At 37.8% G+C, this 20,000-nt stretch overlaps 1 protein-coding gene across 14 annotated transcripts in view; it reads left to right on the top strand.

Annotated features, from left to right (window-relative positions):
• Positions 1-38: 38 nt before the first annotated feature.
• The window catches only part of STXBP4 (syntaxin binding protein 4), a 187,230-nt gene continuing 167,268 nt past the window's right edge, over positions 39-20,000 (top strand). For 6 of the 14 annotated variants that reach the window (XM_072938618.1, XM_072938620.1, XM_072938610.1 and 3 more), the window contains exons 1-4: positions 41-139; positions 14,906-15,104; positions 16,211-16,286; positions 16,760-16,888. In XM_072938618.1, coding sequence (XP_072794719.1) covers positions 16,842-16,888 — 47 coding nt within the window. In that variant the 5' untranslated portion in view covers positions 41-139; positions 14,906-15,104; positions 16,211-16,286; positions 16,760-16,841. Of the gene's footprint in view, positions 140-14,905; positions 15,105-16,210; positions 16,287-16,759; positions 16,889-18,007; positions 18,116-20,000 lie in introns of those variants that run through there. The other 8 variants (XM_072938613.1, XM_072938617.1, XM_072938612.1 and 5 more) reach the window with 4 other exon arrangements.

The following is a 20,000-nucleotide window of genomic DNA, read 5'->3' as shown; positions in this document are numbered from 1 at the left end:
CAGGGGCGAGAGGCCAGATCTCGCGAGGCCTGCTCTGTCTCGCGATCTCTGGGTTGAGCCTGCCGCTGCCTTGGCTACCAAGCACCTCAGGTGGCGGCGTCTGCAGTCGGGCTACGGAGGCCGGGTGGCCGGGTTGCGGGTAAGTTCGCGTTTTGCCTTATGACTGTTCCTCCCACTTTGCTTCCCTGCAGTCCCTGTCTAACTTACTTTCCGGGAAACGCCTCGCGCTCCTCCGCGTGCAGGCCCATCATCCCATGGGATTGTGTCCCCGTTCCCAACCTCCAGCAGCCTTTGTCTCGCCCTAGCAGCCCCCCGCGGCCGCTGTCCCGCGGACTGGGGCGCTCTGGCCGCAGGACCGCTATTACTGCTCAGGGATCACCTCCCCAGGAAGCCCTCCTGTGTTAACGGCGGCCCCCTCGAACACTCATACATCTACAATTTCTCAGCCCCTGGGAATAGGCTTCTACAGCTCTGACGTCCCTTAGCCGCTTACCCAGAGAAACTTAACCAGTTCTGGGGCGGGAGAGACGTTGTCAGACTTTTTGAGAGAATAGTGACCAGGACATGAGGATCAACTTGGGATGGATGGAAGGAAATGGAGATGTTCATCTTGGAATAGAAACGCATGGGGGATATAATAGCTTTCTTCAGTTGCCCCGTAGGACGAACCAGAACCTGAGTTGGGGGAAGGGCTTAGCCGATTTTTGCCGTAATTTAAGGAAGTTCTTTCTAGGAGCTGGAAAGTAGTAGTGAAGAGCTCCGATTCTGAGGCCACTCGGGTTGGATTCATACCCCGGGTCCTCTCTATGGCTTTGTGTCCTTAGGCCAGTTTTTGACCTCTTTAAGACTCAGCGGCCTTACTCAGAAAATGGGAGTCATAACAGTAAATGAGAATATGCGTGTAAAGTGATTTTCAGTGTAAAAATTTGGTGAACAGTAGGTTTTATTTCTGATGTCCAGAGAGGTATAATTTTCCCCACTTTATGGATGAGGGAACTGAAATCCTGAGAAGTTAAATGACTTCAAGTCATTGAACATTTATGTATTGAACTGTCCTGTGGGCCCGACATTGTTCAACCTACTGGGACTGCAGCACAGAGAAAGTCAAGCAAGATCACTTATGTGATGGAGTGTGTCTTTTCTATTGAGGGACTCAGGAGCTAATCAAGTAACAGGTACATAAATAAGGGGATTTCAGATAGCAGTCCGTACAGTGTGAGTGAAAATCCGTGAGGAGGGAAAGTAAAATAAGGTCTTTCTGAGGATGTGACATTTGAGCCTGGTCCTGAGTGACGATAGGGAGCAGCCTACACAGTGCCAGTTCCAAGTTGTGCAAAGACCTATAGGCAAGAAAGAACTACATACCATCGAAGAACAAAAAGGAGGCCAGTATGTTCCTAGCATTGTGAGCAGGGAGGAAGGTGGTAGGAGGTGGGTCAGAGCAGGTACACGGGGGCCAGATAATACAGAGCCTTTTAAGCCATGTCCAAGAGTTTGTAGTTTATCCTAAAAGTAATAGGAAGCTTTTAGAGAGTTTGAAGCATACCAGTGATACCTGATTCACATTTTTTTAAAGTATTGGTTATGGTGTAGAGAATGGATTAGAGGGAAGGGAGCAAAAAAGAAAACAGAACAGTTAGGAGGCACTTGGAGTAGACGAGGTGAGTGATGATGGTCACCTTGAGTGAGTAATTGATTAACTTGTGGTCACTGGGCCAGAAAATTACAAAGCCAAAAAATCGAAGTATCTTCTGACTCTTCTACTTGGGCACAAAAATTTCGAGAGTCTGTGGTTCTACAAATTTACTCCTGTTTTATGAGAATGTTTGAAAATCTTTTTCATCTGTATCTACCTTAGTTCTTATACCAGATTGTCATCCCTTTCAGGATAAGACATGTCATATTTAAAATTTCTTATAGCATAGACTCAAACCCCATGTAAATGTTAATGTCGCAAAACATTCCCTTTGACCATTCTTTTCTTCCACACAACCCTTTCATGTAGCAACAGGTAGCAGTATAAATATGTCAATAATAGTGTCTTTGTCTTGGACTCTGTCGTTCTGTTTTGTTTTGTAATTGCAAATGAAACCACGCCTTTCCAAGGTACGGTCATCTTAAGAGCAGTAAAGCAGCGTTGGCTGCCATTCTTGTGAGCCTGAGTGTGTTTGTGGTGTTGCATAAGTCACTACGATAACTAATGCTAAATAATGGGTTCCACCATGAATGGAATGGGAGCACCTCAGGCAAGGCTAGTACAACCCTGTTCTGCAGGTAGAGGTGTTGATTACAAACTGAAAACATCAGGGCTGGACTGACTTTTCAGACTTGGCACCTTTAATTTGTAATAGCATTTTTTAGCATTAAACAATTAAACCTTGTGAACCCTTTCTAGTTAGCTATGATCATGTCCAATTTTACCTAGTAGGTGAAATAGGGTTTTTTTTTTATATATAAGCCAGTTTGAGGGGTGATGGGTGAGTAAAATGGGTGAAGATGGGAAAAGAAGGAAAAATGAAAAAAACAAAACAAAACAGTTTGGTTGTCACACAATGTTTTCTTATCTGATTATTGGTTTCCAGGCTTTCTGAAGACTTAAGGGTTATAAAGATGTATTGCTTTTAAAATTTGACTTGTAATTACATTTTTTAGTATTTTTAATGCATAATATAAGTTAAGGACCTTGCATCATAAATCTTAATATGTTAGGCACTGGGCTGTATTTCTTAGCTGGCTGCCTAACAAACCTGTTAGATTCATTTGGCAATATGATGTACTTTACAGTTATTCCAGCAGCACTAACAGTACTAAAATCTGTTTATTTGGAGGTATTTATTACAATACTTCCTTGTACCTAAACGAGGAAGAGTAATGCATCTGAGCAAATAGTAAGGACAAATGAATTGTAGTTTGCGTGAGAATAGACTGGATAGTCACTGTTTTCCAATTAGTGCAAAAGAGTGGCATGAAGTTGCCTCAGTAGGTCTTGATATCCTAGTTTTTTTTATTTCCTGGCAGCTTCCTTTAAACCACACGTTTGAGAGGCTTGTCTGTTTAAAAGATCTTGAATAAGTTTATGTGATTGACAGATAAGGTGCAATGAAAACAGAAATCATTCATCAGTAGAAGGCATTTATTTTTTTCAAGTAACATTTATCAAGATCAGGGCCAGCTTCATGGGTATGTGGCCTGTGCAGTCAGTCACACAAGGCCCTGCTCTTAAAAGGGCCCCTCACTTAGTTGGACCCTGTACTTGGTTTAATATTCGCTGTCACTATCTTGAAATTCTTAATAATTTTTTTTAACAGGGAGCCTTGCATTTTTCATTTTGTACTGCTCACCTCCCAACACATACCCATATATTATATCCCAAATGAACTGATTGACATTCTGACATAATTCAGGCTGAGGCACAATCAGCCTGCCTAGAATAAGCAGAAATTAAAGGTAAGAGAAAAGGCAAAAGGCAAATTCAGGTCTCCTGAGAATAGTCAGGTTGTATGAAATAAGATCAAGGGAAAATTCATACTCCTTACCATGAGCCCTAAGACTAGATAATCTGGACCCTGCCTACTGCTCTAATTTCATATCCTCTCCCCAGCCACACTTTTTTTTTTTGTTCTGTAAACATCCCAATTTTTTTTGCTGCCTTGAGACCTGTTCTCTGCCAGGAATACTTGGCCCCCTCAGTTTTTCTCCTGGCTGACCTGTTACTTGGATCTTAGCTGGAACTCCACTGCCTAGTCTAAATTAGCTCTCCTCTGTCCAGTACCATATGATCATATGACCTTTAAGGATCTGAACTCTAGTTCACGTTGTTTCCTTTTTTCTTCTTGTTCTCCCAACACTAGTATGTAAATGCTATAAACAAAGAGGCCTTGGCTTGTTTGGCATAATAGCATAAGCACTTAACATAGTGCGAGTACATGGTTGTGCTGAGTCAAGGACCAGCGAGCAGGAAGCAGTAAGGTAATCTAGGGAAACTTGTGAGAGCAGTGAGCTGCTGCTCTGATGGTCTGGTTTCAGGAAGCCTCGGACTCCTTCTCTGAAGCAGTTTACTCTTATTTCCTACGGAGCTGGGCTCTGGGTTACGAGTCGATGCTATTCTTCCACCTCCAAGACAAACGAGTAGCATTCCTGAACTTGAATTCTTGAAAGAAAACAATGCACCACCCAGGGGAATATTGCCTTTGGGTACATGATAAAGGAGATAGTAAAATAACCCTCTAACTGATCTTTTACATCTTGATTTCTTGAAACTTACATGTCATTGTGAAAAAGAACAATTAAAGTCTAGCCCAGGGAAGAAGTCATTCCTGATTTTTGCCAATGTTCTTAAACAACCCTAGGATAATATAAATAATGCCATCTCAAAGAATTTCTGCTGTCATAAGGTGTACAAGTTGTCACAGTTTCTAAAAGCTACTATTTGTGTGTGTGTGTCTTCAATTATATTACTGAAGCTGTAGGTCTAAGTTTACAACAAGCAATATTTACATTTTTAATATTAGTTCCAGTGAATTTATAAGTAGCAGGATTTCTAATTTGTCAGTCACAGAATCCAGACAGATAATTTATTGAGTAGCCAGCACCATCATGCCCTCCTCCCTTGAAACTGACATAGGAAAAAAACAAATGTGGGGCGAGAGGTGGGCCACGTCCCAGGTCTCTGTTGAGTCCCTGGGATGTGCCTTGCCAAGTGTGGGTCCTTGGCTTCGCACAGGAAAGAATTCAAGAGCAAGCCACAGTTGAGTGAAGTTAGATTTACTTAGATACATACTACACAGGGTGTAGGCTGTTTCAGAAGGTGAGAGAAAGGCCACAAGGTGTGGGAGTTAAGTGCTCAGGTTAAAGTAAAAGTAGATACACACTCCATAGACAGAGTGCGAGCTGTCTCCAAAGACATGGGAGCAAGAGGCAGCAAGGCACCCTGTTGCCAGTTTTTATGGGCTTGGTATCTTCACATGCCTGTAAGTGGGAGGATCATTCCAGCTACCCTGGGGAAAGGGGCTGGGATTCCCAGGAATTGGGCCACAGCCCACTCTGACCTTTTATGGTTAGCCTTGAAACTGTCATGGCACCAGTGAGCATGTTATTTATCATGTTAATATAATAAGTGTATAATGAAGCTCAAGGTCTGCTGGAAGTCAGATCTCCTGCCATCTTGATCCTCAAGGCCTACTGGGAGTTGAATCTTCCACCATTTTGGTATTAATTCGTGTGTCATTCTCTGAATGGCTGTGTCCTTCCCCCTTCCCTGTCTCAAAATGGCCTTAATATAAAATTTCACTACATAAGCACTTTTTTCCCCTTCCTCTAATTCCTCCCAAATGACCCCACTGCAGACTACCCCATCTCATTTATGGACCAGACTGAAATGTGTTCATGCACATTTTATAAAGGAACTCCTCCCCTCAAAAACATTGGGGAAGCTTGTAATTTAGGAAGCCTGGAATAGAAATTTTGATGCATAGGGCCAAAAAAGAACTTTTAAAGGTCATTTTGTGAAGGATCTTGTCATTCTATATAGGAAGAAACTGAGGAGCAGAATACTTAAGTGGCTGCTCAAAGTCACATGGCTTCTGGACAGCAGAAATGGAACTTAAACTTGGTTGTTGTAACGTTTAGATCACTCTTTTCCCAGTGCATTGCACTCCTAAACATAAAACCAGTGGCAAAGAGAATTCCAAAGTTTCTTTTTAAACAGACTGCTTGGTTAATTTCAGAAGAAATTAACATTAAATATTGTTGGTATGAGTTTCTTTGAAGAGTCATTTCTTTTTAAATATTATTTATTTTTTGCTCATCAAATTGCTTACAAAGAAGTAGTCAGATGACATTATTAAAGGGGATAGACAGTTTTCTGTGGCAAACACCAGGTCTGTGTTTTCTCTTTCATCTTGATACCTTAGCAAATGGAGATAGAATAACATAAAGGAAAAACGACTTTAAAGGAGAGATAACTAGAAGGAACCAATCTTAAATGCTAGCTGCTGAGAAGGGATACTCAAACCTAATAACTTTTAAATATGTTTTAATGTTTTAAATATTTTTCTTTTATTATCAAAATAATATATCAAAGTATATATCCTCATTGTGAATCATTCAAAAAATAAGAATAAAGAAGAAAATTTAAAATAACATTAAATAAAAGATAACTAATTCTGTCTTAATGCTTACATTTTAGTGTATATTTTCCATAAATGTGATTTCAAAAGATGAAATTATTCTATATATTTTGTTTTAACCCAGCTACTGTTTTTTTTAACATTTATTATTGATTTATAATCATTTTACAATGTTGTGTCAAATTCCAGTGTTCAGCACAATTTTTCAGTCATTCATGGACATATACACACTCATTGTCACATTTTTTTCTCTGTGATTTATCATAACATTTAGTGTATATTTCCCTGTGCTATACAGTGTAATCTTGTTTATCTATTCTACAATTTTGAAATCCCAGTCTATCCCTTCCTACCCTCTACCCCCCTGGTAACCACAAGTCTGTATTCTCTGTCCATGAGTCTTTAGATTCCACATATGAGCGATCTCATATGGTATTTTTCTTTCTCTTTCTGGCTTACTTCACTTAGAATGACATTCTCTAGGAGCATCCATGTTGCTGCAAATGGCGTTATGTTGTCGGTTTTTATGGCTGAGTAGTATTCCATTGTATAAATATACCACCTCTTCTTTATCCAGTCACCTATTGATGGACATTTAGGCTGTTTCCATGTTTTGGCTATTGTAAATAGTGCTGCTATGAACATTGGGGTGCAGGTGTCATCCTGAAGTAGATTTCCTTCTGGGTACAAGCCCAGGAGTGGGATTCCTGGGTCATATGGTAAGTCTATTCCTAGTCTTTTGAGGAATCTCCACACTGTTTTCCATAGTGGCTGCACCAAACTACATTCCCACCAGCAGTGTAGGAGAGTTCCCCTTTCTCCACAGCCTCTCCAGCATTTGTCATTTTTGGATTTTTGAATGACGGCCATTCTGACTGGTGTGAGGTGATACCTCATTGTAGTTTTGATTTGCATTTCTCTGATAATTAGTGATATTGAGCATTTTTTCATGTGCTTTTTGATCATTCATATGTCTTCCTTGGAGAGTTGCTTGTTTAGGTCTTCTGCCCATTTTTGGATTGGGTTGTTTATTTTTTTCTTATTGAGTCGTATGAGCTGCTTATATATTTTGGAGATCGAGCCTTTGTCGGTTTCACTTGCAAAAATTTTCTCCCATTCCGTAGGTTTTCTTCTTGTTTTATTTCTGGTTTCCTTTGCTGTGCAGAAGCTTGTAAGTTTCATTAGGTCCCATTTGTTTATTCTTGCTTTTATTTCTTCTAGGAGAAAATTTTTGAAATGTATGTCAGATAATGTTTTGCCTATGTTTTCCTCTAGGAGGTTTATTGTATCTTGTCTTATGTTTAAGTCTTTAATCCATTTTGAGTTGATATTTGTATATGGTGTAAGGGTGTGTTCTAGCTTCATTGTTTTACATGCTGCTGTCCAATTTTCCCAACACCATTTGCTGAAGAGACTGTCTTTATTCCATTGTATATTCTTGCCTCCTTTGTCGAAGATTAGTTGACCAAAGGTTTGTGGGTTCATTTCTGGGCTCTCTATTCTGTTCCATTGGTCCATATGTCTGTTTTGGTACCAATACCATGCTGTCTTGATGACTGTAGCTCTATAGTATTGTCTGAAGTCTGGGAGAGTTATTCCTCCAGCCTCTTTCTTTCTCTTCAGTAATGCTTTAGCAATTCTAGGTCTTTGATGGTTCCATATAAATTTTATTATGATTTGTTCTAGTTCTGTGAAATATGTCCTGGGTAATTGGATAGGGATTGCATGAAATCTGTAGATTGCCTTGGGCAGTGTGACCATTTTAACAATATTGATTCTTCCAATCCAAGAGCATGGAATATCTTTCCATTTTTTAAAGTCTTCTTGAATTTCCTTCATCAATGGTTTATAGTTTTCTGTGTATAATTTAATTTCCTTCATCAATGGTTTATAGTTTTCTGTGTATAATTCTTTCACCTCCTTGGTTAGATTTATTCCCAGATATTTTATTACTTTGGGTGCTATTTTAAAGGGGATTGTTTCTTTACTTTCTTTTTCTGTTGATTTATCGTTAGTGTAAAGAAAGGCAACTGATTTTTGAACATTAATTTTGTAACCTGCTACCTTGCTGAATTCTTCAATCAGCTCTAGTAGCTTTTGTGTGGACCTTTTAGGGTTTTCTATATATAGTAACATGTCATCAGCATATAATGACACTTTTACCGCTTCTTTTCCAATTTGGATCCCTTTTATTTCTTTCTCTTGCCTGATTGCTGTGGCTAGGACTTCCAGGACTATGTTGAATAGGAGTGGTGATAGTGGGCATCCTTGTCTTGTCCCAGATTTTAGTGGGAAGCTTTTGAGTTTTTCACCGTTGAGAACTATGCTGGCTGTAGGTTTGTCATATATAGCTTTTATTATGCTGAGATATGTTCCCTCTATACCCACTTTGGCGAGAGTTTTTATCATAAATGGGTGTTGAATTTTATCAAATGCTTTTTCTGCATCACTTGAGATGATCATGTGGTTTTTGTCCTTTCTCTTGTTGATGTGATGTATTACATTGATTGATTTGCGTATGTTGAACCAGCTTTGTGTCCCTGGGATGAACCCCACTTGGTCATGATGTATAATCTTTTTTATGTGTTGTTGGATTCTATTTGCTAAAATTTTGGTGAGGATTTTGGCGTCTATGTTCATCAGTGATATTGGCCTATAATTCTCTTTTTTTGTAGTGTCTTTGCCTGGTTTTGGTATCAGGGTGATGGTGGCTTCATAGAATGAGTTTGGGAGTATTCCCTCCTTTTCAATCATCTGGAAGAGTTTGAGAAGGACTGGTATGAGTTCTTCTTTGTATGTTTGGTAGAATTCCCCGGTGAAGCCGTCCGGTCCTGGACTTTTATTTGTAGGGAGGTTTTTAATTGCTATTTCTATTTCCTTTCTAGTGATCGGATTGTTCAAGTGTTCAGTTTCTTCTTGATTCAGTTTTGGTGGACAGTATGTTTCCAGAAACTTGTCCATCTCCTCTAGGTTATCCAGTTTGGTTCCATATAGTTTTTCATAATATTCTCGTATGATATTCTGTATTTCTATTTTGTTTGTTGTAATTTCTCCATTTTCCTTTCTTATTTTGCTAATTTGTGCTCTCTCTTTTTTCTTCTTTGTGAGTTTGGCCAGAGGTTTGTCGATTTTATTTACTTTTTCCAAAAAACCAGCTTTTGGTTTGATTGATTTTTTCTATGGTCTTGTTAATCTCTATTGTATTTAATTCCTCTCTGACCCAGCTACTGTTTTTTACCTAGTAATATATTGGGAACTTCTTTCCAAATCAGCTAACTTGAAGGAACAGATCTGCATGATCATTTTTGATGACCGTGTAGTATCATTATACGTGAGTATACTGTTAGGTATCTCACCAGTTACCACTTTTTACATGTTTAGTTGGTTTCTGAAGTTTCGTCATCATTAACTAATCTGTGATGATGTCCGTGAACTATTGTTGGATCACCGCTTGCCACCCATAGCATTGTGAAGGGACTTGGTGTCCTGCTTCTATAGACCAACTGCATTTGGATTTCCCACCTTTCCTGATGCCCTGTCTCCCCAAGTGACCTCAGTAGGATGTTTTTGCTCTCTCACTTTTCCTAATCCACTTTTCTTACTGTTCATAATTGTTTATTAAGTGTGCCAAATTTTTACTTTCGGGGGAAGGATATTTTACAGGTACTAAAAGCCATACCTACCTAACTTCCTTAGATACTTTCTGACCTCAGCCAAATCCTCCTGTTTGAACGTAAAATGAAGGAAAGCCCTACATGTCCTAATTGCTCTGTCTGGATCCTGGTTACTTTATGTAGTGTGTGAACCTGAAAAAACAGTTAGATCTCTACTTCATGCCCTTAGAGGGGCTAACAGTGAGCTCTCTCTCCTAAGAAAAAGCCTCCTTGAGTGCCTTTTTTTTCCCTTTTTTTTCCCCTCTCTAATAACATAAGCTCTCATACTCAATAGTGAACTAAAGATCCCCAATCACTTGACTGAAAATATCTGATGAGTCCTCAAAGACAGTTAGATGTATGTGATGTCATTGGCTTCTGACAAAGTACCGTTCTCATGAGCTTTTTAAAATGGTGATGATGATGATGATGGAGGAGGAGGAGGAAGATAGGAGAGGAGGAGGGCAGAGGGGAGAGACCAGTATTAGCCAGAAAATATCACTTCCACTGTTACTACACCTTGTCCTTTGTCCCTTTCCTTCTGGTAATCTTTTCACTTTAGAGGAACAAATAGAAGACATTAGTGTTATTTGGCAACATAGCTTGTTAACAGCTTTGAAGTAGGGTGGGAGGGTATAGCTCAACTGTAGAGTGCATGCTTGGCAGGCACAAGGTCCTGGGTTCAATCCGCAGTATCTCCAATAAATAAATAAATAAATAAGCCTAATTACCTCCCAATCAAAAAAAAAAAAAAAAGAACTTTGAAGTAAAAATAAAAACATCTTGTCAAGGGAGGATGGGAAGTAGGCTTTGCTTATACAGCTTTTATGAGTCTATTCCAGAAGTATTATTTTAATCTTTGTTCTTTGTAATAATAGCTCAATAAGTCTTCTAATTAACTGTCTATAAGCCCTGCACGTATACCAAAGTGTTAAATAAGATGCACTTGGATATAAACCAACATATTGTTACAGAATTTTCAGCCCAAATCTAACATATGAATTGTGCCTATTTATCCTTCACCTAGTTTATTAGTAACATTAAAAAATAAAGAAATTAAGTGATATGGTAGAATTTGGGGTGAAAGAAATTGTTTTCTAGAAGATACTACTGGGCTTTCCAAAAACAGTTTTTATTCTTTACAAAATAATAGGAGTTTTAAAAGGCATTAAATTAATAGCAAAAAAAATGTGTTAAAATGCCTAGGAATTAAATAAATTAGAAATGTGTAAAACCTGTATGGAAAACTTGAACAAATGGAAAACTATACCTACTCCCTTGACAGGAAAACTTAACATCAAAAAGATAGATACTAGTACTTGCTCAATCAATTTGTAAATTTAACATGATTCTCCAACAATTAGCATTTTTTTTAAAACAAGATAAGGAGATTTAGATATTAATGTATAAAAATAACCAAAAATAGCCAAGGAAACTTGGCTGAATAAGAGCAATGGGGGGGGGGATTAGTCTTACCAGATATAAAAACATATTATGAAGCCTCCATCATTAAAATAGAATAGTGTTGCTATATATAAAAATAGATTTTAAAAAAGTTTCTTCTGTATAGCACAAGGGACAATGTTCAATATCTTGTAATAACCTTTAATGAAAAAGAATATGACAATGAATATACATATGTATATGCATGACTGAGACATTGTGCGGTACACCAGAAATTGACACGTTGCCAATGACTGTACTTCAATTAAATAAAAGAAAAGAATAGTGTTGATACATGAATACATAGACTAACAAATGGGTCAGAATAAAAAGTATAGTGGTGGCGGTGGGAAGGTATATAGCTCAGTGGTAGAGTGCATGCCTAGTATGCACAAGGTCCTGTGTTCAATCCCCAGTACCTCCTTTAAAATAAACAAACCTAATTACCTCCCACACTCCCCAAAAAAGAAAAAAAAAAAAAACTACAGTGGTAGACCCAAATACCCACGAGATTTGGTGTATGATAAAGTTTACATTTCAAATCATGGGGAAAAGGAGGTTTATTTAATAAATGTGATTGAGAGAACCAAGTGATCTTGGGGAGAATAAATAAAAGAGATCTGTACCTCGTACCATAAACTAAGTGGATTCAAAATGGATCAAAGATTTTAGAATAAAACTGTAAAATTGCTACAAGAAAATATGAAAGTTCTTTGTAACTTTGGAGTGGGGAAGAACTTTCATTTGACTTATATCAAAAATCATAAAACAAAAGATAAATTTAGCCACAAACTTTTGCATAACCAAAAACTCTGTAGCTAAAAACAAAAGGAGGAATATATATTTGCAATTTTTAGTGCAAACAGAGGAATAATCTCCCTAGGACTTAATAACTAGAACCTAGACAGAAAAAAGTCAACAATTGAAAAATCGTTAAAAGATTTGAAAACACAGTTCACATAAAATGTTCTGAAAGCATTAAAAAAAATGCTCAGCCTCACTTAGACTACACTGATATCATTTTCATCAATAAAACTGTCAAAAATCTAAGTGATGTAGTATATTATGTTGGAGTAACAAACACTATTATTGATGGGATGGTAAATAATACAACCCCAACTGAGGGCAGTTTGGCATTTTCTGTGAAAATAGCAAGTGTACACAAACTCTGATTTTTGTAAATTTATCTTACAGATATATTTGTACATGTGTATTGTGACCTATGCATATAAAGATTTCATTATAGCAAAAAAAAGGAAGCAACTTAAATATCTATCAATAAAGGAGTCAATAAATATGGTCCACTCATAAAATGGAATATCATACAGCTGTGAAAAATATAAAGAATTAGTATGCTATGTAAAAATACGAAAGGAATTCCAAGTTAATTTAAAAAAAACACAGGTTGCACAGTAGTGCATGTAGAATGCAGGGTTACCACACACATCAGAGTGACCTGTTCACATCAGAGTCTGTATGACCCAAACCCTTAGGGGTTGTCTAGACCACAGCCTGAACAGCTGGATGCTTTGTGCCTAATTGTAGCTACTTTCCATGTTAAAAGTCAAGGAATCAGAATATTTCTTCATATTTGTTTATTTGTATGTAAAAGTACTAAAAGGAATCACAAGAAACAAAAAGAGTGAGTATCTAAGTGTGTAGAAATGGTGTGGAGGGTAGGTAAGATGGATATATATTGTGATTATATATATCCCCATTGGAATGTATTAGCTATTTTTTAAAATTAAAAGATAATAATATTTCATAGGGCATTATGGTAATTTCATCCAGTTAGCATTTACCAACATTTGTCAGGTGTTTTTATCCCTTTACCTTTTATTTTCTCTATTTTTGGTCTAGTAAAAAGAACAAATTTTAGAGAGTAATGTTATGTCTCTGAGAATATAAATTATTAAGTCTGTTATTCAAACATCATATGCATGATAGGCAGGTTTTTGTCTGATGAGACTTTTAATTATATGGCATGAAAACTTCTAATGTGATCATCAGAGAGTTATGTATCAAAATAAAGTTCTAAAGTTTTTTGGAATGGATTCATCTCGTAAAACAAGACTTTTTTCCCCCAGTGTTCCACTCTCTCTGTTTTTGCTGACCTAACCTTTTCCCCCTTATGAGTCACCAAACTAGAAAAAGTATTTTTTCTGAATGGGCATGTTTTTAGGAAAAGAATAGGATGTTTTCTTTCTGAATCATTCATTAACACTTTGAGGTTTCGGGGGTGGGGTGGATGAACCCCTATTGGTTAAGGGCCCTGCTTGCTTGTACAAAGGAAGGAGTAGGAATCAAGCAAAGGACAGGGAAGGAAAAGGCATTTTTTGATTTTTAAGGATATGACAATGGCTAGTTTGTTCATTTGGAGGAAAAAAAAACAAACCCTGCTATTTGGATGGATAGGATTAGGCCTATTTCTGCTATTGTAAAAAAGTTCAATCAATAGTATTTTCATAGGAGAGAGACAGCATATCACTCCTGTTAACACTCTCTCATTCTACTTTTTTGGAGAATGACATTTTTCCACATAAATTAATTTCCCAGCATGCTGTACTGGAAAACGCTTGCATTTGAAACCAGGCAGAACTGGATTCAAATTCCACTTTATAACTATTTAGCGTGGTGGCCATGGATAAATCACATAGCTTCTCCATTAACTGATTTTCTTTTACGTAAAATGGGTTAATAATACCTGCCTTTGAGGGCTTTTCCGAGCATAAAATTCTCTCCTGGGGTGCCTGACTGTATTGGTGAGGACTCCTCTGGGTTAGGCGGCCTTTCCCCACGCCCCCAGCGCCCTGGGCTTACCACTGGCAGAGCACTCCCTGAGGCCTGTTTGACTGTTTCTGAGGATAGACTCTTTGCTTTTTATCCTAGCACTTAGGACACTGTCAGGCATGTTAGTTGGGTGAAAGGAATAATTTTAAAACTTAAGTTTCATTTTAATATTTTAGAACAAAAAAATTTGAATGCCTTATTAAGTATGACATGTATATGGAGTCTACTGTGGAATTTAACAGATTTTGATATGTTCCATGACCTGGGGACCCTATGCCCAGTTAAATCACAACTAAATGGGGATCTTACTCACTTTGGTAACACTGTGAAGACTGCTCAATTTCTTACATGTCCCTCAGTCCTCACTGCAGCCCTTTGAGCTAAGTGTTACTATTCCTACCTTAATACGAAGAGATGCCAAGAGGTTAGGTATCTTTTCTAAGGCTTTGTGGCCAGCCTATAGCAGTATTGCCATTTTGAACTCAGCTTTTGTTTTTTTAACTTATGTCCAATGCATTTTCCATGATGTTAAATAAAATAAGTATGTTTGATTTTTCTTTTGATTTCATTTTTTCACAATAATAGTAACTATCATTTACCAGCACCATGTATTTCTAATTAGCACAGTGTGTGAGATGTGGTGCCAATAAATGGCACTTGCTATTATTATTGTTACATCCAAACTTCCTCCTTGAGGTTTGGTAATCTGCTGCATGCATGTGTTATTCAAGCAGTCTATAATGAATTTATGAAAACTTTTAGGATTGAACTCTCTTTCATGGCTTAATTAGTCTCATGGACCACTGCAGCCACTGTTGACTCTGAGTCATTATTCTGTCAAAGCCCTGGGATTTTAAGCTCTTCCCTCAGTCACCTCTTTGTTCTCCACAGGGCACTGATCACCTTCCTGCTTCCTGGCCGTTGGACTTTTCCTGCCGGCAGTGGTGTTGTTAGCAGCTTTGCCTCCCTGCTCCCGCTGATCCGTGTGCCCCCACTGCTTCCATTGCTTGTTACCACAGGAGCTGTGAAAGTCGAAGCTGGGTTTTAACACCCAGGCCGGTGAAACAATCCTGTATTAGGCACCCAGAAGGTAGTTGGCTTTTTTTTCAGGGTCCATTCAGTTTATTTACAAAAGAGTCGATAGTTTCTTTCACATACAGTGGTTGGAGAAGAGATGGGTGAATCCCCTTGATTTTAGTTGTCTGCCTCAATTTTGCTCTCCCTAGAACTTTGAGTTTCTGAATCCTCAACCCCTCTGGGATTCTGCAAGATCGATTCCTCCACCACTCCAGCTGTTTTGGAGGCCGGAATTTTGGTGAATCGGTTACAGTGTGCTGAGTTAGTGACTTCTCCTCGGCTTCTTAGAGGTGGAGCATGCCACCTCTGTTTACCCTGCTACGCCATACAGATGTTACCAATTTCTGTATGTGCGCTCAAGCTTAAAAATGTTCACGAAGCTCTCAGCTTCTTCAGCCCTCTTTTATCAGTTATCATCCTACCATCTACTTTTTGTCTTCCAGAAATTTGTTGAAAATTTTCATCTTAGGGCTCTTCTTCCACTTTTTTTTCAACATTCTGAGTTTATACTGTTTGTAACCCTTTTAGATTAGTGGGCTCTTTGGAAGAAAAGTAGATACATGCCAAAGTCAAGCTGCCATGTTTAACTGAAATTTGGATTTTTAAAAAAAAAAAATTAACTTTACTAGGGTATAATTGATTTATAACAAACAGCACATATTTATAGTGAGACAGTTTGGTAAGTTTTGACGTGTGTTTCCATTTGAAAAACTGTTACTACTACCAACTGAACCTATGAAGAAACTGAGGCTTAGGGAAGCCTAGAAGCTCAAGTTGGAATGTGGGTCTGTCTGATGTCCGGGTGCGTGCTGTGGGCTCTGAAGCCTGGGTTTCAGCTGGGAAAGCACCGCTGACCATCTCTCATTTGTGTGGGGTTAATACACAATCTCTCTGGGTCTGGCTACTCATTTCTTTAGGAAGACGGTCGTTGTGCCAAATGACCCTAATCTCTTTTTCAACTCCAAATTCTGTGCTTCGTTCATGTTTCTTATGCAGAGGTGATAAATCTCTGTTCAAATATAGTATTTTTTTTAATTAAATGAAACTGCACTAGTCTCTGTAATTTTCACGGTGAAGCTGTATGAGATATTAAAATAATATTTTTTTTTCTTTTTATAGGAAAGAATTTAAGAAGCTTGTGGAATAATATGGCCAGAGTAATTTAGAATCTGCAGGAAGTCCCTCAAGATAATTGGTGAGACAATAGGAATTTGTTTTCTTTGAGAGTGTATTGTATGATTATTTTGCAGACATTCTGACTATAAACTTCCTAGCCTTGTGCTCACAAGAGATGTTTTCCTTAGTCTTTTATTACTGTGTGGTTTTTAAGCTTACTAATGGTAGAAGCTGTAATAGTGACCTAGAGCTTAATTGTATGCCTCACTTCTGCTAGAAAATGCAGATTTTTTTTTATAGCTATAGATATCCATCATAGAGATACAGTCCTATAGTTCTGTCTAGCTATCTACGGACAGAACTGTCTTTACATTTCTCAGATATTATCAGCAATGCCTAAATTCCATAGCCCAAAATATATAAAATATATCCGTCATCTACAAACAGGCACACATTGTTTACATGCCAAGCATATGTAATATTTTTATGCAAAATTGAAATCAAATTTGACTGTCCTAAGACATGACAATTTATTTTCTCCTCCAATCCTAGGAAGAGAAGAATTTATAGATCCTTCATCAAGAGCTTCATTTACACAGCTGTGAGATCCAAGACGACAGTGGTGGTGAAAAGCATGAATAAATATACATCTGCTGTAGTATCATCCGGTCTGCTTGAAAAGTAATTGTGAAATTAAATTTAATATGTTTTGAACTATCATATGTAGACTGTTAGCATTTCATGGAAAGTTTTATACGGCTAAAACTACCTGTGGTCTAAGAGAGTGGTAACGAGAAAGTTTATCAGTAGTTACCTTTCACTATAAATCATTGTATAGGTAAAATTTTGCATTCTCTTCTAGAATTATCTATAGAGATTCCTTTTAAAAATTTGATCTATTCTTTCTCATGATTCTGTGGGCATTTTTTCTGGTCCACACCGGATGGTGTGGCCTTGTTCCATGTTCCCTCATCTGGGAAGGCTGGATGGCTGAGGTCTCTGTGGACCTGGTCTCTCTTCCTTCAGGCAGCCAGCTCAGGCTTTTTCACTTGGTGGCTGAGTGCTTCCCAGCTACAAGCACAAACTGTTTTACGAGTCTCTGTCTCCCTCACATTTGTTGATGCATCATTGCCTGAAGCAATTCACATAACCAAGTCCAAATTCAAGTTCTTGAGGTAGAGACTTTACATTTTAAGGGAAGAAGTAGTGAAGTCACATTCCAACGGGTATGTGGACAGAGATGGGAAGAGCTGGTGGCTGTTTTGCAAAAAGTAACACGTATATCAAGGTGTGTTCAGAGAAGTCTTGTTTTCATTCTTGGCCTTCACTCTGTGCCCTCATTCCTCCTGAGTGTAACCATCTTTATCCCTGGTTCTTTTTCAGTGCTGCTTTTTGCATAAGCAAATACATATACATATAAATATACATGTATGTTATATGTATGTGTGTTGGTATTTATATATATGTGTGTGTATATATGTATAAATATAATTACTTTTTTTTCAAAGCTATTATTTATGCTGTATAAAATTCCACTATACATTAGACAGTCTTCTACTCTTGCTTACATAGTAAACAGCCCATTGGCTCAGTTTTAAAGATCTTCCCTGGAGAAGGGTGTCAGTTCTGTTATACTCAAGGTATCTTTCTCTGACTCCTTCTCCTGGGAGCACTGGAAAGCTCCAGCCTCCCAGGGGCACAAGCCAGGGCCAGCCGTGTGGTAAGTGTAGAGCTCCATGCACAGGGCTCCATGCATTGAGGCTGAGCAGCATTACTTTGTGTTTTTATCCAATCACTCAGGGCAAAATCAAGCCCATGAGAAATAAGCATCTGACTGAGGCAGGATGTCCCAAAACACCCAGGATCCAGCTCCCAGGCTCCGCTTGCCAGTGCATTCTTAACAAAAAGGTAGCATATTAAAATTATATCTTAGTGATCGTTTCATATCAGTTTATAAAGATCTTCCTTCTGCCTTGTTGTAACTGTAGAGTGTTCTGTTCTTAAGGTACCATAATTTATTCAGCCAGTGCCTTATTGATGAGCATTTGAATTGTCTGCAGTTTTTGGTAATTATAAATTATGCCAAATGAATAACCTAGTATACAAGTCATTTTGTATTTTTTGCCAGAGTACCTCTGAGATAGATTCCTAGAAATGGAATTGTTGGATCAGAGGGTAAAGTTAGAGATTACCAAATTCCCTCTTTAGGGGTTATGCCATTTTGCATTCCCAACAATGTACAAAAGTACCTCTTTCCTATAGTCTTGCCATTTATTGTCAAAGTTTTAAAGTAATGTCTATCAGATAGGTGAAGAGCAGTATCTCTGCCTGATTTTAACTTGTAATTCTCTTACTATGATTACAGTTGAGCAGCAGAACTATTTTTAATAGCAAAAAAAAAAGAAAGAAAGTGGTATAAATTCTTAACAATAAGGGAATTTTAAAGTGAGGTCCTAGCAAGTAAATATGCTATTGTGTTAATAATAGATACTCGGGATTAAAAAATGCGGGATCCTTTACTGAAACCATAATGTATGCTGCAAGTCATGTGTGTCCCCATTGAAGGCAACTCACATTTACAGGGTTTAAGAGGTTATTGGGGGTACCTTATGGTATAATGGGGACCTCAGTCTCCTCTCTCCTTCATCTCTGCCATCTCTAAGGCTTCACTTCTTTATGTCTGTGCAGCTTAATCTCCATCAAGAATGGGCTGCAATCTGTCAGTAGAACATTTTCTGCCTTTTCCCCTAATTAGCTATTGCCCTAGTAACCAGATAGGCCATCCAACCTTAGAGCTGAATTCAATATAATGCAACTCTAAAGGATGTCTTATGTAAAGAGCAAAATATTCAAGAACAGAAGAGTTTTGTAAGTTTTTTTTATGATTTAACTTTTGAATACAAGTTTTTTTTTAAAGATATAGATGAATTTCTGTGGCAGAAGCTAAGAAAGCTTTTTCTAAAAGCTGTAGTCATATGTAAGATACGAAGTGACTTTTTTGAGTACGGTTTCCATTTTTTAGCATGTTTGAAGACAGCTGGAAGTCGTGTTTTCAACAATGGCTGTGAGACACGGTTGAGGCAGATCTTAGACCACACTTTGCCTCTGGAGTAAGCCAGACTCGCCTCGCATAGCTGGTCTCTAGTTCTGTACCCTTGGTCACCAAGTTAACCTTCCCGGATTTTGGTTCTTTTAGAAAAATGAGGACACAATACCCAATACATCATAAGGAAGCAGATAACCCTAAGCTTTATTTCAAACTTTGTTCACGTTTTCTTGGACCAGTAAAAGTCTCTGCTCTGACCAGTGTGCAGAAACACAACTGGGGTAGGGAGGATATCCTTTGCAGAATTCTTTTAAACAGTTCCTTCTTTCCTAATGGTATCACATTTATGTCTGGCAGAAACTACAGCTGGAACAAGTGTTTTGTGCCAGGAAAATACTCTTTCTAAATTAAGGAATAAACTGAGTTTTTTTGTTTGTTTGAGATTCAAATGACGATCATATTTATTTTGCTTTAAATGGCCACAAGCATGTCTTTAAAAGTCACTTGCCTAATTCATTGAAGTATTTAGTTTTGGAATCCTTCAGTGTAGTCAAAAAATCAGCTAAACGCAAATCTCTTCTGTCACCTTTAATAAATCGTTAAATTTATTTAAATAATATTTTTAAGAGTATTTTTCTTCTACTCCAAAGAAGTAAGCATTATTGCAGTAATTTCTTTTATTGTTTGGTTGTTTTATAGAGAAATTAAAAATATAAGTAGGAAAATTCATTTGATTGCTTTTGTAGC

The sequence above is a fragment of the Vicugna pacos genome, chromosome 16 (genome assembly GCF_048564905.1).
Source record: "Vicugna pacos chromosome 16, VicPac4, whole genome shotgun sequence".
NCBI classification, from domain to species: Eukaryota; Metazoa; Chordata; class Mammalia; order Artiodactyla; family Camelidae; genus Vicugna; species Vicugna pacos.
The sequence above is the reverse complement of the archived record's forward strand: the minus strand, read 5'-3'. Positions and strand labels throughout refer to the sequence as shown.